The 25375-nt window shown below is 40.1% G+C and overlaps 1 protein-coding gene across 1 annotated transcript; it reads left to right on the top strand.

Annotated features, from left to right (window-relative positions):
• Window positions 1-12: 12 nt before the first annotated feature.
• On the top strand, window positions 13-23435 carry LOC124267950 (serine/threonine-protein kinase RIO1-like). Its single transcript, XM_046702952.1, has 16 exons — window positions 13-182; window positions 5062-5108; window positions 6315-6436; window positions 7019-7121; window positions 8116-8194; window positions 9759-9945; window positions 10970-11031; window positions 11847-11927; window positions 12557-12643; window positions 13958-14095; window positions 14737-14840; window positions 15577-15749; window positions 15946-16038; window positions 16835-16888; window positions 22130-22270; window positions 23147-23435. The coding sequence occupies exons 1-16, from the start codon at window positions 133-135 to the stop codon at window positions 23261-23263; spliced, it is 1638 nt and encodes a 545-aa protein (XP_046558908.1). The 5' UTR covers window positions 13-132; the 3' UTR covers window positions 23264-23435.
• The last annotated feature ends 1940 nt before the right edge of the window (window positions 23436-25375 follow it).

Below are 25375 nucleotides of genomic sequence, written 5' to 3'. Positions count from 1 at the left end.
TCACTTTAACTGAAAAGCAGTTGAGGTGTAGGGTCGTCACACGGAGTTTACTGAAGATGGAAACCCGAATACAACGTGTTGTGCAAGGTATTCTTCATATGCGAATAAAACCTTCTTACAAAGCTAGTCAAAATGGGTGATACTACTGAGGGACAATTTGAAGATGCTGAGGAAGAAATAATGTAAGAAATTATCCGTTGAAATTTTGAGATAACAAGGAGAATCGCATACCTGCTGGTAGTAGATTGACGAGGACCCGAGGAGCACGTGTTGAGGTTCAGTACTCAGAAAGTAAACGAATGTATTAATGAGAGGAATTTGTATTTACCAGATTGGGGAAACCTACCGATCCGCCTATAATAGACCGAACGGGATATTATAGGTCGTTCTGCCTATTTTGCTATGGGCCGATCGGGCTATATTTGAACATTTTTCTAATTAGTCCACAAACTATCAATTTCCGCACGAAATGGTTTATTGTATATGATCATAGAGATGAATAGTTAATGGACCTCCTCAGTCTCAGCTTAAAAAATGTTTTTGTACAAAATGGAAATTTATATCATGTTCAGGAAAAGATGTTTCATTAACCCCCTGGCTGCCGAGTTTTTTTTCAGGCGCACATTTTCATACGCTTTGAAAAGTGAACGTTGTGCGAGAATTGCTCTCGCGTGGTCCTCGATCTACGTAAGGCTATAAAATTACACAGAAATGTAGAATATTAAATTTCCTATCCGTTGGTATAAATATAAGTGCAACTACCTTGGCGGTTTGAGAAATAGACCTTGCTAAATGTTGTCCAAATTTTTGTTATGCGTTAAAAAGCAGTAAATTTCTCCGCTTTTTATCACAAGACCGATAAAAGCACTGTGCTACTTAATTTTTAAAGGGACATCTTTACGGAAAGTGTGAGCTTAAGAAAATACAGCCTGATATCTGAACTACATAAGTGTATATGAATTGGGTTTATGTGCTTGTGCATAACGCTATACCAACATTAAAAATGACTCTCGCAATAAATGTCAAAATGTATTTTCTTCTATGACGCCAAACGATCGACAGAGAGGTCATACACGATAATGATAAGGGGATAACTCCGCTATGCGAACACTAGGTCAATGTAACTCAGATCACTTGGAGAGAATTTGTTGTGGATACGGGCTTATATATTTCGTTATTTTATATTCATGGTGAACCACACTATTCCAATTCAAAGTTCTCCAATGTGAACGGATGCACTTTGGTAGTTTCACAATTTATAAGAAAAGATGACAACGTATCACATGTGAAAGCACGTAATAGCGCATTGAATGGCCCTATCCGATATATAAGTTAGTTCTTAGATTCCCATATTCTCCGCTTGTGTAGATGAAATTTGACTAATTTTGCATCGCTATTACCAGAGTACTAGTCATATCTTCAAATGTAACGACATTGCTGAAAATAATACAACATATTAGTTGACGCCATCGCTTGTTTTATGCATTTTATGACGCCAGAAAAAGACGACATTGGTATGCTGATTAGTATATATCTCACCTAATTTCCATAAATTGTATCAAAGGTCTAGACTTCTATGTCAGAATTTTACACTCTTTAGACAAAACATAAAATGACTGATTTTTCCATTTAAATAGTGTCCTGAATATATCAACAATTAGACGGTTTGACAGCGTGATCTTATTGTGAACAACACGCACCACCTGTTTGGCATCAATTTAACGTAAATAAAATAATATTTCCCAACACCAATATTTTGTTTGGGATAAGAATTTTGTTTGTTTATGATTATGAAGCTATTTCTTCTCTTCATAATGTGATGCAATGAAAGATGCATAAGGATAGCTTTTATATATGGAACTATATATTAAAATATGGATATAAGATTTGTCCGAATTAACACATGAGATGGTATATATATTTTTCTACAATTTTCCTATAAGTAGTTAGAGTTTGATATCCTGTCATCACAATATTATTTAATCAAATATGAATTGAATATATTATCGAAAACAATGATAGAGAATCATAAAACGCTTCCCACAAACGCCAAGACCTTGCCGATCTATATGCAACATTCTTTTGTCTATAAAACGACACAAAATTATGCAATGAACAAGACAATTCCTTTAAATATGTGTGCATATACATTTCATACCATATATAAAACCATTGTCATTAATATTATCAGTTTTGCATATAAGGTTGAATTATATCACCGCTTCATTAACCTGTTCATATGAAATTGCAATATTAGTCCAAATAAATTGAATATTGTACATCATAGGAACTAAAGTAGATGCAGTTATGGCTACGCTTTGATCTTCTAACACTTGTGTAAAGGTTTAGAATATGGTGCAATAAATATGTCAATTTTTATGTAAATATGATTCAAACAATCAAAAACTTTCAAAGAATAAAACACCGTGAAACCCCATATGCACGCAGTGATATGATATTGAACAAGGCTAAATGTAGATACTGAAGTCAGTTTCATGAAAAAAGCATCCTAACTATCCGCAAAATATACATCATAATACTGACAGTGTAATCGGAAGGATATGGCGATTGTGTTTACTCTTGTTCGAATCGACCTTCACCTCAAAGAAATTGCCTAATATGTAGAACAATGTTGACGTGATGACATCACTACCGCTGACCGATTTCTTACAAAATGGCAGCTTTGCTGACAAGGGTGCACAGGATTTTGGCGAGGACCCTTCCACTGATTCAGGGATCGCTTGTACATAAATATGAGATGTAAGTAATCAGAATGATTCTGACTATCTGTGTATTGTTATATGTTTTATCGCTTTCACTATTCGTAAGAGAAAAGGACAGAAATGCAGATAATTACCGTTGTTGTTCTGCGGATTTACGCCAGTCATGGCCACACGCCATGCCTGAAACTTTGACAATTTCTTATGAATTATCAAATCATTGCATTGTATCTATTTATAATTTCCTATTTCTTGCTACGATACTCTTTCCATGTATATTCTAAAGGTATAGAGCCATTGCAAGCAATGAATAGACGGATGAATGTTGAAAAACTTCAGAAAAATGCTAATGCAGTGTAAAATCGAATTTGTCTTTGTTTACATTTCACACAAACGCAGTCTTCGCTAACAGCGCTCGCTTTCACACCCAATATGTTTCGCCTCATTTTATCTAGACAGTTATTATTGGTGACACAGACCAGTTTCAAATTGATTCTAAAATGTATGGGGAATTCAGTGATGCATTTTTCAAGCTGAATATGAAATATACGGATGTAATAGGCGCCTCAATACCGCCTTCGCTAAACGTGATTTTGTAAACACTATCCAATATGGCGGAAAGCTCTCACGGTGTTCGTGTAAGTGCATTTTCGAAACATCCCAACCGATTCTAGATTCATCGGCAACGCTTCAGAATTATAATTAGCGATTTCATGTAAAACTGATATCAGTGATCATGAATAGGTTATTTTTAAATTCAATACTCCCAGGAATTATCCGATTTTCACATTTCAAAACATACAGCAAATAACGCCGTGAATCGCAATTTCATACTGTGTCAAAAATGTCGCCATTTTCGATGAAGCCTATTTTAAAAGGTCATTTTCAGCACTTGAGCTTTGTCTAAAATAATACTGGATGGTATCAAGAAACAGGAAATTACCCGCAGAATTCGAAACTGTGAAGTGTATTTGTGTGCTTGGGATATTTTGATTTTTATTGGACTTCAAATTGAGGGTTGAAGGGGAAGGACATATATGTCCCTGTGGCATCCAGGGGGTTAAGAACACAATTTTGCATAGATTTTCCATTTGAAAACTGAACCTGAATGTCCATGTCATTAATTTTCAGTGATAATAGTCAGAAAATATTATAGACTTATGTTTAATTAGCAATTTCCAAACTCCTTTATTATGTGATAAAAGTTCTCCAATAGGGTTTGAATGAAAACCTTAGGACATCAAAACTTGAATGATGTTAATATCCTCATGCGGAAATGCACTACTTCAAATTTATTTGATAAATATCATAATTATAGTAATTATAGGCTGATCGGCGTATATCAAAATAGGCAGAACAGCCTATAGTATCCTGTTTGGTCTATTATACGCCGATCGGAAGGTTTCCCCAACCTGTTTTCTGCTTCTGTTGAAGGATGAATCTAAGCCAAGTGGCATTACATGACTGAGTACCAGCAAATTTGGAAAGATTTCCGCCCGTAAGAGCCAGTTATTTTTATCATTCTATGCCTAAGAATTGATGTTTGTTTGTTTTCATAAAAACAAACTTAACCCCTAGACCCTTGAAATAATCCTAATAAATAGAATACATTTCAAGTTGGGTTTGCGGGTGGAACACTTGCCGCAAAAGAAATGCTAGTTGACCACATAGGATTTAGTTATACAAGCTATCCCGTGAGGATTCAAAGTTAAAAAGGTCCTCAAAATGGATCATATGGTGAGATTTAGTGACATGGTTGATTGCATGTCAGCCTGCTTGCCTACCTACCCTAGCATTGATGTCCAAGATATTTTTATGGATATTTTAAATGCCACTGAAAGATACCCTAGCATTGATCATATGTGATATCAATCGGTGGAATGTCCGGTCAAGTCCAGATTATTTGTGGGTCGTCGACATATGGATGGAACAACAACCAGTAGAAAATATAACTGTACCCTTCACTCACCTGTTTTGTTTGAGGGTAATACCCGTGTATCAAGTTAACTGTACTAAATCAAGGAGTAGGTATCAAAAACCTAATGTTAAGTTGTTGGTTAAAAGATCCCAAGATTTAAATACCACAATAGCAAACATCAAGGACCCATGGACCCCTGTAATTTCAAACACTTTTTTAATAATGATGGTTTGGTATATTATATATAAGTGCTTATGCAAGGGCAACGTTTGATGGTATTAATTTACAAAGCAAACAAAATGATACTGAACTATTTAAGTGTAGAAAAAGTCATTTAACATGTTTTAGGTATAATGGTAAGATAATAAGTTAACTCAACGTTTCCACACATATTAATGGTCACACCTTTTCTCACTGTTGCAGACGGGAACCAAAGATTGTCCAGGTTGATACGACAGTAGAGCATCAAGGTAAACATAACAATACCAAGAAGTACATTGTCAAAATCAAGGCACTCAAACACAGCCTTGAATTAAATTTATTATTATTTATTTATTATTATAGGATATTTATATAGCGCACATATCCACGCACTAGTGCACGCTCAAGGCGCTGGTATTTTTTTCCCTCGATCATTGGATGTCAATCTCAATAGCTCAACGCATTATCAATCTCAACACCCTGGGGAGTATACAACTCTTGCAGCCACTAGGTGCACCAAGTTATTGTGGCTTTCTCATCCTAACGAGGTACCCATTCACAGCTGGGTGGACTTGGACACATAGTCACAGTACTTTGTCCATGTTCACTGCACTTTGCTGTACCTGCAACTAGGTGTGTGCACGTATTCATGTGGCCACCATCTGGTAAAATGCCAACGGATTCGTGGGTTCTTTTAAGTGCACAGGTTTGTGTACTGTACACTAGGGGTCGTGACAACACTGAAAGAGTCTGCATACAAAGTTGACTCCAAGGATTTTATTTTACACCCGGTCACAGGTGTGCTCGATCCCGACACCTCAACCTCACTGGATCACTAGCCTGGCTCCTTAGCCAGCTCGCCCACCGTGCCCCATATAGGACAAGTGTCATTCATAGGTTTGAATACCTGATCCACAAATATTATATCATCATTAATTATTTCAGTATTTATCTTGTTTGTAACAAATATTAGAGAATAAAATCAACCTAATGCTGAAAACTCATTCATTAGGAAATGAAATGTCTTTGCAAAGTTAACATCATCGAATCTCTAAATATATTTATAAAATTATAATGAATCATGCACAGTAGCATGTATATTGTGGAACCATGTTGCTTGGCAAAGAAGAAAGGATTACTTTTCAAATCGGTTGAAATATTTGCAGGACAGAATATTTTTATTGCATCTGATTTGCACAATACAAATTATAGTCAATTGACATTTATCCTCACAAGGTACCTGTAGCCTTTGTTTACTGTTAGTCCTTTATTAATCCATAATGGTTTATAGTTCCAAACATGTTTCCAGGGAATGGATATTCATTATTCATTAGGAAACTAACATTACTATTAATTAACATAAATTCAGTGATCATTAGCTTGATTTAAACATTATCTATCAACAGCAAGGCATGGGAATGTCTGACAAGTAATTATTTAGAAATTGACTAAAGGTTTACCTGTTATGATATCAGATGGGATGAATGGAGAAGACTATGAAGACAGTGATGAGAGTGACGATGATGACTTTGGCTATGACTTTGAAGGGGAACACAGAGACTTCACCAAGAAGTACAATGCTTCGCACTCTTCAAGGGTAGGTAGGATTACATGGAAACTTTGTCTTGTTGACATCCTGGTTACAATTCTTGCAGTGTTTGAAATTGTCTGAGAATATTGCTTCCCAGATGGGCCTTAAACATGTTAAAAGCTACTGTCAAGTTCCAAGTTTCACAAGCTTAATATGGATCTTATTTTACAAGAAATGTGATTCTTCCAAGGATTTGTTGAGTAAACCCGAAATACAAATAATGTTTCAAATCATATTCCTAGATCGGTAGCACTGATTTGTTGATTGTGATGTTTGTTCCATATTAAACTGTCGTGGTCTGATGTGTGTGAAATTCTGTTTAGAAATTTACGTAAATATTACTTGTTCTGATATTGTCATGTATGTGTAAGACAGTTGTTAGATGTTGTATTCACTGTTGTATCCACTGTTTAGTGTTTATCCACTGTTGTATCATCGTTGTATCCACTGTTTAGTATTTATCCACTGTTGTATCATCTGTTGTATCCACTGTTTAGTGTTTATCCACTGTTGTATCCGCTGTTGTATCCACTGTTTAGTATTTATCCACTGTTGTATCATCTGTTGTATCCACTGTTGTATCTACAGCCCAATGCCCAGCAGCCCAACCAGCAGGCCCCCAGCAAGAACAAGGTGCACTTCCAGCCTTCAGAGAAGTCCATGCGCAAATATGTCAACAAGATCAATGTCGGTCAGTGCTGGTCAGAAATTGATAACCCTTTTGGGGAATTATACGTCGGCAGATTTCTGGTAGTCCATGCTGGTCATAAAAGTCAAAGAAATGGATCAGATGGTGAAGTTTTCAATTTGGTTGATTGTGTCTTCATTCTCTCATGGTGTGGATTGCTCACAATATCGACCACTGGATTATCTTGGCCTGACTTGATTATCTTGGCCTGACTTGATTATCTTGGCCGTGAAGATCCCTGATAAATAACAAAGAAACTAAAAACTGATTATCATATAAATTTCATTGCCTTATCAAAGTAAGGGCCTAGAATTGGGTTTCATCATCAAATTATGATCAAATGCCATGCAGTGTTATTATTATGTCGTGACATGAGTTTTCTCTTGGGCAAGTGACTGTTTGAGGCATTCTTCTGTTTAACTAGCAGTAAATCAGGTACCGATGGTCTGGCTTGCTAACTTGTTGACACATGTCATCGTACTGCAATTGCGTAGATCGGTGCTCATGCTGTTGATCACTGGATTGTTTGGTCCAGACTCGATTATTTACAGACCGCCATCATATAGCTGGAATATGGCTGAGTGCAGCATTAAACAACAATCAACCAACCAAATAAATGAGTACCCAGTAGGTTGCTGTCGCTGTCCTTCCTTGCACCTCACCGGAGTTGTATCCTTCCTAGGGAGCTGAAATTTTAGTACCTACTTATCTAATGACAAGGGCAATACTGTTGTGAAGCCTTAAAGTTATTTGGGGGCGGTAAGGTAGAAAAGTGGTTAAAGTGTCTGCTCGTCGCGTTGAAGACACAGGTTTGATTCATCACATGGGTACAATGTGTGAAGCCCATTTGTGGTGTCCCCTGCCATGATATTTCTGAAATGTTCCTAAAAGCGGCATAAAACTAAACTCACCATTAAAAAGTTGAACGCTTTATTGTTATTGTTTTCTATTTACATTTTTCTTAGTGCTGTATTTGAAATGGTTATATCATTCACAGAGAAATACTATGGCCCCAAACTGTCCAGCTCAGCTGTGTCTTCCCTCACAGAGACAGGGAAGAAACTGGATGCAGACAGGTAATTTCATCGTCCTTGATCTGACATGGAGAGAATCAATAGCATTGTTACTTTGCTACCCATAGGAGAGGACTATCAGTGTGAACCCAGGTGTCCCCCCGCCATGATATTGCTGGTCAAAAGCGTAAAACTAAATTCACTGACTTTGTTACCCATAGGAGATGACTATCAGAAACAGGTGGTCAGGCTCACTGACTGTGTCATGAGGCCTGTAAGTAGGTCACGGCACTTCTTTAATACTTCCGATGTCAAACAAATTTCTTATCTTTTCGAATGGTCTCATGGTTGTCAGTTGACAGGAAGAAACCGATAATCCTTGCAGGATTAAAACATTGCCGATATAACCATCCAAGCATGGTTGTACACTTGGTCCAGTCTAGTAAAGTCATATTTGGCGGTCGCGCAATTTGGAACCAGAACTGGTTCTTGAATATACTCTTGTCACCGGAAATCTGGTAATAAAAGTAAGGTGAGCCCCGTCTCGCATATCGCAAGTTGGCGTGTGCAAAGGGAGCCGTGAACCAGCTTAGTACCACAAGTAGCGCCTCGCGAGTTTTACAGGCCCTATCAATGCTCATGATAATCACTTGATTGTCTTGTCCAGACTTACCTGCCGCTTGAATATTGTTGAGTGTCGATAAACAACAAACAAAAACAAAATAACTGGTTACTGGGTCATGAGTCTCTTGAATGAATGTTTTCAAGGTCTAGAGGTTTTTGTTGAATTCTGGATGTTTATTGTTGTTGGTTGTATCTTAGAGTCACTTGCCATGGGAGCATATTTCTGTGGTTATGGGTTCACCAAGATGTTAAAGATCTAAGATCTGTATCACTTTTGTGTTTCTCCCTTCGTTTACCTGACAGGCTGTGATACAAGTTAAATAGTGTTAAAACTAAAAGCGATAATAAACAAAGCTTCATTCATTCATTCATTCAGATCCAGATTAGAATTAGTCAAGTAAGTGGCTCACTGACGTGGTTGACACATGTCATCATATCCCAATTGCGTAGGTCGATGCTCATGCTGTTGATCCAGGGGTGGAAATAACTTTAAAATTGATAGTGTACTCCGGTACAGTGGCACATGTAAAATCACTTGCCCTGATAATTTTTCCACTATACCAGCTGTTTTCTTGTTGATTTTTTAAATAAACAACATAATTAACATTTGAAAGTTAACTGGACACCAGTACAGTGTGACATACAAATTTGCTTGCCCGACAGAAAAAACACTGGAGTCGGACGTCGGGCAATGGGTTATTTCCACCCCTGTGATCACTGGATTGTCTGGTCCAGACTTGATTATTTACAGACTGCCGCCATATAGCTGGAATATTGCAGAGTGCTGCACAAAACTAAACTCGATCGATCAATCAATCAATCAGCCAGCCTACTTTGAACTGACTTGCAGTGAAATTACTCCAATACTATTCAAAGCTAAGCTTAACCAAACTCACTAACCTCTAACATTTGTGAGATCTTGATGTCGATTAACATGAAGAAAACAGAAGAATTCAGGTGAGCTTGACATGGCCTAACATATGTAAATGCAAATCATGTGCAGATATCGAGGGAAGGACAAGGCTGACCGAGCCACAGCAGAACAAGTAATGGACCCACGTACCAGAATGATCCTATTCAAGTTGTTGAGTCGCGGATTCATCGTCGAGATCAACGGCTGCATCAGCACAGGGAAGGAGGCCAATGTCTACCACGCTGAGGCGAGGGATGGACCAGACCGGGCGGTCAAGGTAGGTACATGTACTCATGAAGCTCTACTATTGACAGTGGTGGAAATAACTTTAAAATGTACTCATTAAGCTCACTTGCCCTGATATTGAATCAGCTTATTTTTACATGTACAGCAAAACAACACCGGGTGCCTCTTAGTATCGCAATTTATGACCCCTTTGTCTTACATGTACAACAATGTTTATGACTTGTCTGAAACAATGTTTGGTATGAAAATGGACCATCCAACTGTCGGTGCAGATTCGTCTGTTCCTGTGCAGAACTTAAAAACCTTTCAATATTTCTTCACCAAACTTGGCACATAGATAGGTCTTGTGGTGTACTGGTGCCTTTTGTTGTTTTGGATATCTGAATAAAATATTTCTGGCGTTTCCATGGCAACAAGTTTGACTTACACTAAAATTGGTGTTGGTGATCTTTTCTGGAGCAGAACTTTAAAACCTTTCTATACTGTCCTTCCACTTTGCAATATAGTCGCTGACTTGGTTGACACATATCATTGTATCCCAATTGTGTATATGCTCATGCTGTTTATCACTGGATTGTCTGGTCCAGATTTGATTATTTACAGACCACTGCCATAGAGCTGGAATATTGCTGAGTGTGTCATAAAACTAAAGTAACTCACTGCTATATGTACACGCCAAAACATTTGACCTAGTCTTAACTAATTGACATATTCATGAAGAGTATTGTTGCCATTGCAGGGGATATTGATGACTTTGTCTTGTTGTTGATATTGTGTGATCTATACTTTGTTTACTTTGTGATAAATGTTTGTGTTTAGATCTATTTTCCTGTTTATTGTCAGGTGTACAAGACGTCCATACTTGTGTTTAGATCTATTTTCCTGTTTATTGTCAGGTGTACAAGACGTCCATACTTGTGTTTAGATCTATTTTCCTGTTTATTGTCAGGTGTACAAGACGTCCATACTTGTGCTTAGATCTATTTTCCTGTTTATTGTCAGGTGTACAAGACGTCCATACTTGTGTTTAGATCTATTTTCCTGTTTATTGTCAGGTGTACAAGACGTCCATACTTGTCTTTAAGGACAGAGACAAATATGTCAGTGGAGAATTTCGGTGAGCAAAAGTTTGTACTTAGTTTAAAACAAACAGAATTATGTTAAGGACATCTATAGAAGTGTGGTGGCCTGGCTCTTCAACTTGTTATGGTAGTGACCTTATTTCATTTCACCATATGGGTGTAATGTGTTAAACTTGTTATTAGTGGCATGCCATAATTTGCTTCACAGAGTTACATCCCTTTGGTCTGCCAGAAACCTACAATTGTGATTGTGAGTCCCGGTCTAAGACTTGCTGGCAAACAATGATAAGTTGAGCACCGACCTGACAACTGACCCGTGTTAGCATGTATAAGTGCTGCCCACAGCGAGCGAAGGGGCCCTAGGTTGTCCGCGATCAAGTGTAATGCTACACCGACCACTTGAGTCTCATGAGCAAGGCAGGTGCAGCTACGCGCAAAATCAATTTCCTCGTATGCACTGCACGTGCACTAGCCTACATTTGCTCTACCTTTCACAGACCAAATGGGTTTGCTCATTGCCATGCACCACCTACTTCTCGTAAACACGTTCTCTGCGCCGGTCCAACTTATCCTTGTTTGCCAGTAAGGGCTTATGCTGTCACACAGTGATATGATGGAAATACTGTTCAAAGCACTTTGTCTAATCTTGTTGGTGCATACTGTGATCCTCTGATAAGCTGATTGGATCTTTACTCAGTTTGTGTGTTGTGAGAATCAAAGAATTTGTTGACAAAAACCCAGTAAGATTTGACCACACACAAGCTCTTTTTCTAAAGTGAACAACCTGCAGAAAGTCCATAATTAGGTTATTATTCATGTATGTTACTGACCTATATCTGTTTCATTTCAGGTTCAGACATGGTTATTGTAAATCCAATCCCAGGAAGATGGTGAGAACATGGGCCGAGAAAGAAATGAGGAATTTAATCAGGTGAGTAATGTCACCATTTTTCTTGGGTTATCTCCCTTGATGTGGTTCAGTTTTAGCTTCCAGCTTGTGACACCTGTATTTCCATCAATGCAACCAGTAGCCATCTTCTAACCCTTCTAGTGACAAGCTTGTTTGTGCATGTCGTGTGAATAGGGAACAAGTTCAAAACTGATTTATTATGTCTGTTTGTTTTATGAGATTGATTTGAGATTGCAGACTAATTGCAAAGTCTCACTGATGGCTTGTTAGCTGTTTTCGCCAATTACGTGATATATGAAAAAAACAAATTTAATTTACAAACAAAACAGTTCAGCTGAGGGAAGAGATCTTGTGTTATGATAGTCATCCCTTATTTGTAAACAATGGTCAGTCTGTTGAGATCAACTCCATGCATGGTTGTAGGCTGCCCAGCACAGTGGGGAGTTGTTACTTGTGGCAGTGATAGTGTAGAGAGCTCCACACACAAGCTGCTGCTGTAAGGAGATTGTCTTTAATTGTCAGATTATCTCCCCTGATTGTTTGTTCTTTCAAAAGATGATCTTTTAAATGTACGAATGACTAACAAGTCATAAATCTATTTAAAGTACACAGCTGGAATCTTGACCATTATTGCTTATATTGTTTCCCAGAATCCACCAAGCTGGTATCAACTGCCCCGAGCCCCTCCTGCTCCGGAGTCATGTTCTAGTCATGGAGTTTATCGGGACGGATGGATGGTAAGCTGCGTGTTAGTGATGCTTCATTCAGGCAGCAGGGCAGAGTTAGTGAGTTAGTAGATATTGGGCCGCCTCCGAGGTGTAGTAGTTAGAGCATCCGTCCAGAGAGCGGAAGGTTGCGTGTTCGATCCCTGGCCACGTCATACCCAAAGAAGTTAAAATATGGTACTTGTTCGTCCCTGCCTGGTGCTCGGCATTAATAGGTACAACAAGGATGTAATCCCAATTTTGACCACAAGATCCCAGTTATGTCAATTAAGTTTCTGGCAAAGGTACCTAGTTTGGAATTTTAGAAAATCCTTTCTGATGTGACACAATAAGGCAGGTTAGGCATGCACGCTGAAGAGATGCACCGGCATCTCTTCTCACAAAAACTCTGGTCCTGTGTGGGCTTGGGGGATGTGGAGCGTGCCAGATCAACAACTGGAGTGGTGTTTCAGGGTCGGCATTCACCAGGCAGAATGTCAGGCAGTATAAGCACCAGACATTTCCGACTAGCTTTGTGGTGGCGCGTGGTCCTGCGCACAGAGCTCAGGTCACGAATCAGTTGAAGTTATGCAAAGTCGAGCTCGGACGATCCTTGGATGAGTGACCATGTTTGGCAGCTTGACTCCTGAGAGTTTCTAGGACTTCAGTCCTACGCCACAACGAAGCACAGATTTCTTTTACTCTTTTAGTTTTGACGAGTCTACACATGTAACTAAACATTTTTAATAGAATGGTTTAGTTTCACTGAGAAAATATCCAAAAACATGTAACACTATATCGATTTGTGTAGCGATCCTTTGTTTACATAGGTTGTACGGCTCCACGTGCTGTCATCGATGCTGACGGAGAGCAAACGATGCAGCCAGTTTGATATCTAAATATGTACTGTCATAGACCTAACTGTCGCAGTTGTGGAAGAATATATATGTAACAATGTAAAACATTATAAAGAGAGCGCCGAAGAGGTTTCATGAGTCCAGTCTCTTCTTATTATGAATATGCGCGTTTGATTACAAACAAGAGAAAAGTCCGGTCACGTGATATGCAAATTAGCCTGTTGTAGTGATGTTATGTTAAGTCATCGCTGTGCCGGAGTGTGTGTTGTAACAGGAAACTAATAGCATCAACTTGTCAGACTTATTACAGGCTGCCGTCATACAGATGGAATGGTGCTAAGTGAGTATTACACAACATTCAAAGCTTAACAGGTCGTCACCTACATGTTGAGGGATATATTACAGCAGAGTTTGCAATGATTAGTTCCTGCCTAATGTTGCCATGAGACTGTCAATATGTGTATTAAACCCTAATTCACATGCCTGCCAGGCCAGCCCCTCTGCTGAAGGATGTGGAGTTGTCAGAGTCGAAGGCGAGGGAGCTGTACCTGGACTGCATCCACATGGTGAGGAAGCTGTACCATGACTGTCACCTGGTGCATGCCGACCTCAGCGAGTTCAACCTGCTGTAAGTGTCATGTTTGTTTATTGTTTAACACCATACTCGGCAATATTCCAGCTATGTGGTGGCTGTCTGTAAGTAATCAAGTGTGGACCAGACAATCCAGTGATCAACAGCATGAGCATCAATGATCAATGTACACAATTGGGATAAGATGACATGTGTCAGTAAGCCGAACCACCAGATCATGTTAGTCTCCTCTTACAACAGGCATGGGTTGCTGAAGACCAATTCTAACCAGGATCTTTACGGGTAGTGTCATTGTCCAACTTCACCGTTTTACCCACTATAAGTGAATCTATCTATGTGAGTTTTATCTACTCTAGTTGATCCTTAAAATATCAGGGAAATAATTAGGAGCCAAGCCAACAATAATTCTCTGACAGGGGTGGAAATAACCCATTGCCCCACGCCCGAGACCAGTGTTTTTTTCTGTCGGGCAAGCATATTTGTATATCACACTGTACCGGTGTCCAGTTGACTTTCCAATGTTAATTATATTGTTTATTTAAAAATCAACAAGAAAATCGGCCGGTATAGTGGAAAAATTATCAGGGCAAGTGAATTTACTTGTGCCACTGTACCGGAGTACACTAGCAATTTTAAAGTTATTTCCAGCCCTGTCTGAACACATTTCCTTGTTTCAGATTCCACGAGGGGAAGTTGTGTGTTATTGACGTGTCTCAGGCGGTTGAGCATGACCATCCACATTCCCTCGAGTTCCTCAGGAAAGACTGCAACAACATTACAGGTGAACGATGAAGATGATTTTATAACTCGGAATTTAGTGAGGTCCTCTTCATGCCATGAGGACCAGCTAGAAAGAGGATTGCACAAATTGTCACGAAACCGATTATAAAACTGTGTTCGTGATATCAACCACTGGTTTTTGAAATTGATTATTTGCAGTTTTGGAGATAGTGTTTCTGACTGCGACAATGCAACGTTCACTTAGTGTAGCGGGGAGTCGGCAGAAACCTTAATGGAACATGGCTACTGCTTGGTAGTGCTTGGCTGCTAGAAACACAAAACACTTGCAGGTTGAGAATTAGTGCCATTGTATAGTATTATTACATCTAGAAACTTGAAATTATAAACTCAAGTAACCCAAGTGAGTTTAGTTTAGTTTTATGCCGCACTCAGCAATATTCCAGCTATATGGTGCAGGTCTGTAAATAATTGAGATCACTGGACAATCCAGTGATCAATAGCATGAGCATCGACCTGCGCAATTGGGAACCGATGACATGTGTCAACCAAGTCAGCGAGCCTGACCACCAGATCCTGTTAGTCGCCTCTTTCGACAAGCATGGGTTACTGAAGGTTCATTCTAACCCGGACCTTCACGGGTTCAAGTAACCCAAGACTGTCATTTACAATTGAAACCCTGAAGAAGTTTTGGAAGTGGAAGAATGCCTTACATCATCACAACTGTCGTGTATTTTTATGTGTTTGATCAGGAATCCTTTTGCTTTTATCTATTTCAGAATATTTTCGGAAAAAAGGTGTGTCAGCCATGACAGTAAAGGAATTGTTTGACTTTGTGACTGACATGAGTATCACTGACGACAACATCGACGACTACTTGGACAAGGCTATGGCCATCACAGCCAGTAGGACCCTGGAGGACGTCACAGAACAGGAGAAAATAGATGAGGAGGTGGGAATCCAATTGATTCTATCAAAGAATATTTGGTAGCCTGGTGTGAATGGTTCTGTTATTGCAATAAGAGATCCAGTTGTCAAAGGGTTAATGGACTTGTGCTGGCAAGTGTAATAGAGTTTGAATGTTCCTGATGCACTTTATGATATGCTGTTGGTCTTGTGGTGTTACAATCAAACTTTGTCTTTTGTAGGTTTTCAAAAATGCCTACATCCCGCGAACTCTGGATCAGGTGATAGACTTTGAGCGAGACTTTCGCAGAGCTCAGACTGGTGATGTTTCTCAGGTAAGGGGCTGGTTTACCAAATTTTCTGCTTCATACCCAGGTACCCAGGTACCCCATGTGTATCTTCGGCGCATGTTCCACAGTACCCCATATACCCCTCCCGTACCACTGTACATGAAGCACCTCTCTATCAAGAGTACCTCAGCATCCTACGTACCTAAATACCTCCAGTACCCTGTTCATCAGTGTACCTCAGTACCCCAGGTACCTCATTCATCAATGTACCTCAGTACCCCATTCATCAATGTACCCCATACCCCATTCATCAATATACCTCATTCATCAATGTACCTCAGTACCCCATTCATCAATGTACCTCAGTACCCCATGTACCTCATTCATCAATGTACCTCAGTACCCCATTCATCAATGTACCTCAGTACCCCATGTACCTCATTCATCAATGTACCTCAGTACCCCATGTACCTCATTCATCAATGTACCTCAGTACCCCATTCATCAATGTTTCTCATTCATCCATGTACCTCATTCATCGATGTACCTCATTCATCCATTAGCCCAGTCATCAATGTACCTCATTCATCAATGTACCTGAGTACCCCATGTACAGCACTCATCAATGTACCTGAGTACCCCAAGTACTGGCTTGCCTGGGGTTTTGTTACAGATGACTCTTACACTGCTGAATTAACTCCAGCTCTTGAAGTCTGTTTATCACGTCCTTTCTCTGTGTTCAGGTCTATGTACTACTGAGCCTGTTGAGTGATTGTGTACACTATGTCCTGAATGTCCTGAATGTGTTTACCATGTGGTCAGTTTGAAATATTTATTGCAGGTGCTGTACAGCAAGGTGACAGGGCTGAAAGAGGACTTGACGGGCCCGCAACAGGTTGGTTGATTTCATGTGTCTGTAAAGTGGCGACCTGTGGACAACATGGTCACACAATGTAGATTTGTTAATAGACTCGGTCACTTAGTTGAAATCATGTCATTGTTATACTGATATCTGGGTTGTCCAGCCAAGATTTTATTTGTTGGGGCTTGCAGTTATCACTGTGTTGTCCAGTGTGATGTTGCCATCCGCTGTGATGTTGCCATCCGCTGTGATGTTGCCATCCGCTGTGATGTTGCCATCTGCTGTGATGTTGCCATCCGCTGTGATGTTGCCATGTGATGAAAGATGAGATCCAACTCCTACATGCGATGAGGAATTCTTCTGTCTGATGGCAGTAGCCGTTTCCAGAAATGGTTTCAGGTTTTGATTGACTTTGGTACAAGATGACAACACCCTTGTGGACATGTTGAATGTTTTGCTAGAATAAATTCCTGCAACAAGTTGTCAGTACACCCAGTAATCTAAGATGACACAATAAGCTGAACTGAGTTGGCACACCTGAAACCACTGAATATTGGTGCAAATCTGGGTTCATGTACACGTGTGTCAGCTCTATCACCCTGCTTGTGGGTTTCACCAAAGTGGTAAAGACCTGCAACAATTGCGGATTTCTGCACCTTATGCTGACATGTAGCTGATATAGCTGCACCTTATGCTGACATGTAGATATAGCTGCACCTTATGCTGACATGTAGCGATATAGCTGCACCTTATGCTGACATGTAGTGATATAGCTGCACCTTATGCTGACATGTAGCGATATAGCTGCACCTTATGCTGACATGTATGTAGCGATATAGCTGCACCTTTATGCTGACATGTAGCGATATAGCTGCACCTTATGCCTGACATGCATGTAGCTGATATAGCTGCACCTTATGCTGACATGTAGTGATATAGCACCTGTAGTGTAGTGATATAGCTGCACCTTATGCTGACATGTAGTGATATAGCTGCACCTTATGCTGACATGTATATAGCTGCACCTTATGCTGACATGTAGTGATATAGCTGCACCTTATGCTGACATGTAGTGCACCTTGCTGACATGTAGTGACATAGCTGCACCTTATGCTGATATATAGTGTAGTGATATAGCTGCACCTTATGCTGACATGTAGTGATATAGCTGCACCTTATGCTGACATGTAGTGATATAGCTGCACCTTATGCTGACATGTAGTGATATAGCTGCACCTTATGCTGACATGTAGTGATATAGCTGCACCTTATGCTGACATGTAGTGATATAGCTGCACCTTATGCTGACATGTAGCTGATATAGCTGCACCTTATGCTGACATGTAGCGATATAGCTGCACCTTATGCTGACATGTAGTGATATAGCTGCACCTTATGCTGACATGTAGTGATATAGCTGCACCTTATGCTGACATGTAGTGATATAGCTGCACCTTATGCTGACATGTAGTGATATAGCTGCACCTTATGCTGACATGTAGTGATATAGCTGCACCTTATGCTGACATGTAGTGATATAGCTGCACCTTATGCTGACATGTAGTGATATAGCTGCACCTTATGCTGACATGTAGTGATATAGCTGCACCTTATGCTGACATGTAGTGATATAGCTGCACCTTATGCTGACATGTAGTGATATAGCTGCACCTTATGCTGACATGTAGTGATATAGCTGCACCTTATGCTGACATGTAGTGATATAGCTGCACCTTATGCTGACATGTTGATATAGCTGCACCTTATGCTGACATGTAGTGATATAGCTGCACCTTATGCTGACATGTAGTGATATAGCTGCACCTTATGCTGACATGTAGTGATATATAGCTGCACCTTATGCTGACATGTAGTGATATAGCTGCACCTTATGCTGACATGTAGTGATATAGCTGCACCTTATGCTGACATGTAGTGATATAGCTGCACCTTATGCTGACATGTAGTGATATAGCTGCACCTTATGCTGACATGTAGCGATATAGCTGCACCTTATGCTGACATGTAGTGATATAGCTGCACCTTATGCTGACATGTAGTGATATAGCTGCACCTTATGCTGACATGTAGTGATATAGCTGCACCTTATGCTGACATGTAGTGATATAGCTGCACCTTATGCTGACATGTAGTGATATAGCTGCACCTTATGCTGACATGTAGTGATATAGCTGCACCTTATGCTGACATGTAGTGATATAGCTGCACCTTATGCTGACATGTAGTGATATAGCTGCACCTTATGCCGACATGTAGTGATATAGCTGCACCTTATGCTGACATGTAGTGATATAGCTGCACCTTATGCTGACATATAGTGATATAGCTGCACCTTATGCTGACATGTAGTGATATAGCTGCACCTTATGCTGACATGTAGTGATATAGCTGCACCTTATGCTGACATGTAGTGATATAGCTGCACCTTATGCTGACATGTAGTGATATAGCTGAAATAATGTTCATAGCAGAAATGTACTGGCAAACAAGGATAAGTTCAGCCCCAACCTGACAGTTGACCCATATTAGCATGTTTGAGTGACACCCACTGGCTCTTGCCATTGTTAGGGAAGGGGCCCTAGGTTGTCCGCGATCAAGTGTAGTGTGACTTGCTACACTGACGTGAGTCTTATACGCAAGGCATGTGCAGCTACGCGTGGGATCAATTTCATCATCATGCACTGCACATGCACTAGCCCACATCTGCTCTACCTTTCACAAACCAAATGAGTTTGCTCATTGCCCTGCACCGCCTACTTCTCGTAAACACGCTCTCTGTGCCGGTCCAACTTATCCTTGTTTGCCAGTAGAAATGGATCAGTTAATCTAGTACAATGATGAACTGGATACCCTTGCATTTGGAACAGATTTGTTAACAGAAGGGGCGGTGGAGTAGCCTAGTAGTTAAAGCGCTTTGTTTACAATGTGTGAAGCCCATTTGGTGTCCCCTGCCAATATTGCTGGAATATTGCTAAAAGCGGCGTAAAACTTAACTCAGTCAGTCAGTCAGTGTTTACAGTACTTTGTTGAAGATTAAAATGATAACACTGTGAGCATTGAAAAGATGAATATATTGCATCTAGCATGTTAATTTTAAGCCATAGTTGACAAAGTAAAGCAGTTTAGACCCTGTTATAGTAGAAAGATCTGGCTTAGCAATTATGGTATAGTCGTTCTATGAGCAGGTCTATTCTCCAAAGTCATGTGTGTTTTTAGGAAAGATGAGCAAAACCTTTCTTTGCAAAGGTATGTTAATCTTCCAGGTTGCATGAAGATAAGTCAATCTACTCAATGCGACAAAAACATGACACCCTGTTCACCTCCCCAGTCATTTATTTAATATGATTTTCAGTCACATGATGAACATCGAGATCCAACTCCTACCAGTACAGCTGAATGAGGATTCGATTTCTGATGACATGAATAACACAATACAGCTAACCTGTAACATACATTATGCAGCGTCAAAGATCAGTTTGTCTCAGGTGGTTCAGTCATCTAAGATGCCACATTTTGCTTTGTAAAGCTACATCTCATGGGGACACAAGAAACCTATATGCCAGTATTTGAACCCAGATTTTCATTGATTATATTTCCAAGTTTGGCACTACCATACAGGGGTGGAAATAACCCATTGCCCGACGTCAGAGTCCAGTGTTTTTTTTTCTGTTGGGCAAGCAAATTTGTATATCACACTGTACCGGTGTCCAGTTGACTTTCCAATGTTAATTATGTTGTTTAAAAAATCAGCAAGAAAACGATTGGTATAGTGGAAAAATTATCAGGGCAAGTGACTTTACTTGTGCCACTGTTCCGGAGTACACTATCAATTTTAAAGTTATTTCCACCCCTGCCATACCTGTCTTGATGATTTTCACTAAGCGTAACGTAAAATGTCAATACATGCATTACTTTGAACTTTCCTCACACATAAAGCCACCTAGCTGTGATATGACTGAAATACTGTTCAGTGCATTGCAAGGTACACCCTCACTGAAGAGATCCTTTGTCAGCTCAATACCTGTTTCTGACATCTTTGGCCTTCCTCATTCAACAGACATGCTGTGATATGGCCCTGTGTTCTGTGTGGTGTAATCACAAGGCATTGTAAATTCCAAGCCTGTGCCTGGAGCATATTATCCTGAATTTGAGTTTTGCATTCATCTGATTCTAATCCATGGTCAGCACAATACCTATTTCCAATGTTTTCCCTGCTTCCTTGTTCAGACGACATGCCATGATATGACGACATGCCTTGATATGACACAATACGGTTTGGTGTTTTGACTCCAGGCCTCAATATAAGCTACCAACACTGTGGTCTAATGCAGCGTTTAAAATTCCCGCCTGCCCAACCGCCCGGAACGGTCTATTTTTATCTCGGATGGTCAAATTTCAAAAGTAGCCTGTCCGGTCGCCTGGTAGATATTTTTACCCCTAAGAAAAAATATTTTATAACATCAGACAGGTTCTCTTGCCGCCAGGGGCAGGGTTAGTGGTTAAAGCGTTTAAGGTTCGATTCCCACATGGGCACAATGGGTTAAGCCCATTTCTGGTGTCCCCAGCCGTGATATTGCTGGAATATTGCTAAAAGCAGCGTAAAAACTAAACTCAGTCAGTCAGTCTTGCCGTCAGTTCGAGGTGTTTAAGGTATAATGAAATTCATGTTAAACTACTTTCGATTGGACAGCTCATATTATATTGCGATAACCAATCACAACACATGTACTTTCAGTTTACCTAAACTCGGTGCATTGCCTGTTTGTGCTGTGTAGTTCATTGCGATGCCTACAAACAGTGAATGGAGCTTGCGCGAGTTAGAAATGGCAGTCAGTTTTTTTTTGTTGAAAAAGCGGACAGGCAAGTTTGTATCCGGACTGGTATTTTTTAAAGTTACCAGTCCAGCTGTCTGGCATGGAATTTTGGGAGTTTTAAACACTGTCTAATGTATTAGGTTTGAGCAAGATAGTGGTTCGTTCCCCAGCCATATTCAATTTGTTGTAAAAAGATATGGCTGTTACCCAGCCTGGTGTCACAAGGGAATGAAGTACATCTGGAATTGAACCCTTCTCAGTAACAGCCTGCCACAATCATCAGTTGATGAAGATAGAGATCCAACTCCTACCAGTTGAAACTGAATGAGGATTTCATATTCTGATGATGATACAAGGCAACTGTGGATGAAGCTGCTCCATTATAATCATACAGTTTTAATCAATTATAATTCTACATTATGTTTTACTTGTTCGGCAGGACCCAGATGTGTTGTCCAAGGATGAGGATGTGGAGTCCGAGGGGGATGGGAGTTCATCTGGGTCAGCTGACAGTGAGGAAGAGGATGGAAATAATCTCAACACTCAACGCCCAAGGGATGAATCCCCTGGCAGCAAGAAGGTAATAAACTTTGCTGGACGGAGTCAACTAGTCCGAACTTTCACAGTATATTTTTTATGTATCAACTGTTGTTGTCAGTGAGTGGGGTATTGATGCTTCACTGCGGCATGGTATCTCAGTGGCCTAGCACTATAAAACCAGCTTCAGTCTGGGCTAGTACAAGCAGCCGCACATACACATACACACGCATGCACGTCGTCATATGAGCGAAATATTCTCAAACACAACGTTAAACCCAATTTCACCTCACCTCCCAATCCTGTTGGTCGCCTCTTATGATAAACTAGGGTTGCCATTGACCAGTTCTAACCCAGATCTTCACAGGTTATGAACTGTAGCTTGCTTACTAGCCTTTTACTCCACACCCATGAAGATCTTCATAAGAAGAAGGTTAGAATTGATCTTCATTGACTCATGCTTGTTGTAAAATGCGACTAACAGGATCAGGTGGTCACGCTCGCTGACTTGGTTGACACATGTCATTGTATCCCAATTGCGTAGATCAATGCTCATGCTGTTGATCACTGGATTGTCTGGTCCATACTCGATTATTTACAGACTGCCGCCATATAGCTGGAATATTGCTGAGTGCGGCGTAAAACTCACTCACTTATCACTCAACTTATGCTCATTTGTAGGCTGAATGATTGAGAATGAACTGAAGAAAAGGATACACACATTTATTTTGCATTCACCTGAAGTGGACTTCATCTATGTATGGGAATTTCACATTTACCAGCTATATGTGTAATGAATTGTATGTAAATATACCATGAAGCCTAACACATGTTAAAAGAACACATTTCAGCGTCAGACTAAAAGTCAACCAATCAGTGTTCAGTGTTCAGTGTTAAAGTAAAGCAACTTGTGTTTCAGGAACGCAAGAAGGCTGTGAAAGAAGCTCAACGGGAAAAGCGGAAAACAAAAGTCCCGAAGAAGCATGTTAAGAAGCGGAAAGAGAAAATTGGTCAACAAAGAAATGTAAAACGCTGAAGTCTTGCAGCGGGCACTCTACCATGTCTTTCAAGTGTTGTTAACCCATTAAGTTACGGGTTAGAATGTATCTTCAGTAACCCATGTTTGTCGTAAGAGACGACTAACGGGATCGGGTGGTCACGCTCGCTGACTTGGTTGACACATGTCATCGGTTCCCAATCGCGCAGATCGATGCTCATGATGTTCGTCACTGGATTGTCTGGTCCACACTCGATTATTTACAGACCGCTGCCATATAGCTGGAATATTGCTGAGTGCGGCGTAAAACTAAACTCACTCATTCAATTGTTGATACAGGGAATCATGACGTTCCAGCCAATGAATTCTTGTCATGATAACCTCAATAACAGGTTGTCAGGTTGTCTCAAGTATACCAGTTTTAAGGCGCCTGGAGCATATTATATTATCTTCTGTTTGAGTCTCCCATTAACCTGGGTCCCTATTCTCGAATGGATCCTAGCCCTAGGATATCCTAACTTATGACAAATACTAGGATAGGTTTTGACTTCTCCTAAATAAATCCTAGACAAAACAACATGGCATTGTACTTGTTTGTTCATGCGGTGTTCGGGTGTAAGAATGTCAAAAAGAAGAATGCAGAAAGGATATATTATAACAGGACTGTGCCCTTGATTTTTTGACAATGTGGAGAGAATCGATACCATCTGTCGAGGTGAGCGAATCGGGAAGTAACAGAGCTGTGTCGGCCCAACCTAGAGAGAGCCACACAGCGTTCAAGAGCCCTACAAGTACTTATAACCCTTAGATACAGAGGGAAGGGTGGATTCCAGTCCGAGTTGGCTGTTGACATTTTGATGTCTGCTCAGGGATTTCCCAAAAAACGTGATGTCATATGGGAATTCCCATCTTGCTGACTGAAGAGCTCGTTATCTTCGCTAGGATCGTTTTGAGAATTGGTCTTATCCTTACGGTAGGATGTCCTAACTTCTGTCTTAACTAGTTAGGATCTGTCTTAGCTAGGACACTTTCGAGAATAGGCACTAGTGTTGGGAATCGGAAACCAAATCAACTATCGATTATCGGAGGACTTGTAACGATTATTGATTATAATCGAAATATATTTTTACTGTAATCACCAATTTTAAGGGTTCTTTCCCAGTTTTTTTCTAATTAATGTTGTTTATAACTAATACTGTCATGCAATGAAATGCACACATGCAAGAAAGACACTGGAATTGTTATTAAACAATAAAAGTGGTTAAAATTTTACAGTGCACATTGCTCTGTGCTGTTGAGCACATCTGTTTGTGAATAGTTGTCAAATTTAATGGCTAGTTTACTTCATTCAAGACAACAACAAAATTCCGCTGAATCGGAAAAAGTTTTTTTTACAATTGATAATCAGTTTTAATCCTTCTTTCAATCAATTTTCGATTATTTTCGATCATTGGAACACCACTAATAGGCACCCAGCTGATCGTGATCAGTGGTGTGCCAAAACTAAATCAGTCCTCGTGGGGTTCATCAGTAATTGTTGCAGGCACAGATGGTCATCTGAAGTTGACGTCTGATTGTGATTTTGGTGATGTACATCCTGATGTTTCCAAGTTTGTCAGCAACATACGCATGCTCAATGTTTTCAAGACAGTAATCTAAGACCTACATCACTTCAGGCTTTCCACAACATCAAGCATGATAAAACTGAACTCCATCGTGAGACGAGTGTCCTCTAGCCTTTATCACAGTCTACTTTTTACATAAATGCTACTGGACGCTCTCAGGTGATTCAAACATGAAATACTGTTACAGGGGCTTGAAACCGAAGTAAGTCACTCACTTTTGATAAGTGGTTGTTAAGAGTAGTACTAGCAGGTAAATAACCCAATAAAGACGGCCATTTTGGGTTTTTTTATGACCTCATTATGCACCTGCCTGACCTCTTTAGCCAAGTTAAAAAAAGATAACTGACCTAGTTAAACACCTGGTCTAGATGAACAAATGAGTATTGTCTCATTCTAACTTTAGATATGACTCTAATACTATTTTTAGATATACAGGGATGCGAATCACACCGAGGTTGATCTCTCATGGGGATCTTGCTAACCCGAAGAAGGCCTTTCGGGTTGTCGTGTCGAGCTGGGTCAACTT

The sequence above is a fragment of the Haliotis rubra genome, unplaced genomic scaffold (assembly GCF_003918875.1).
Source record: "Haliotis rubra isolate DU_JTF1 unplaced genomic scaffold, ASM391887v1 Scf135, whole genome shotgun sequence".
NCBI classification, from domain to species: Eukaryota; Metazoa; Mollusca; class Gastropoda; order Lepetellida; family Haliotidae; genus Haliotis; species Haliotis rubra.
The sequence above is the reverse complement of the archived record's forward strand: the minus strand, read 5'-3'. Positions and strand labels throughout refer to the sequence as shown.

Excerpts from the sequence above, each read along its gene's own strand:
- LOC124267950 (XM_046702952.1), top strand. The coding sequence starts at position 133 with ATGGGTGATACTACTGAGGGACAATTTGAAGATGCTGAGGAAGAAATA. Across the intron at positions 183-5,061 it reads GATGCTGAGGAAGAAATAAT|ACGGGAACCAAAGATTGTCC; the intron begins GTAAGAAATTAT and ends TCACTGTTGCAG. Across the intron at positions 14,096-14,736 it reads CTCAGCGAGTTCAACCTGCT|ATTCCACGAGGGGAAGTTGT; the intron begins GTAAGTGTCATG and ends TCCTTGTTTCAG.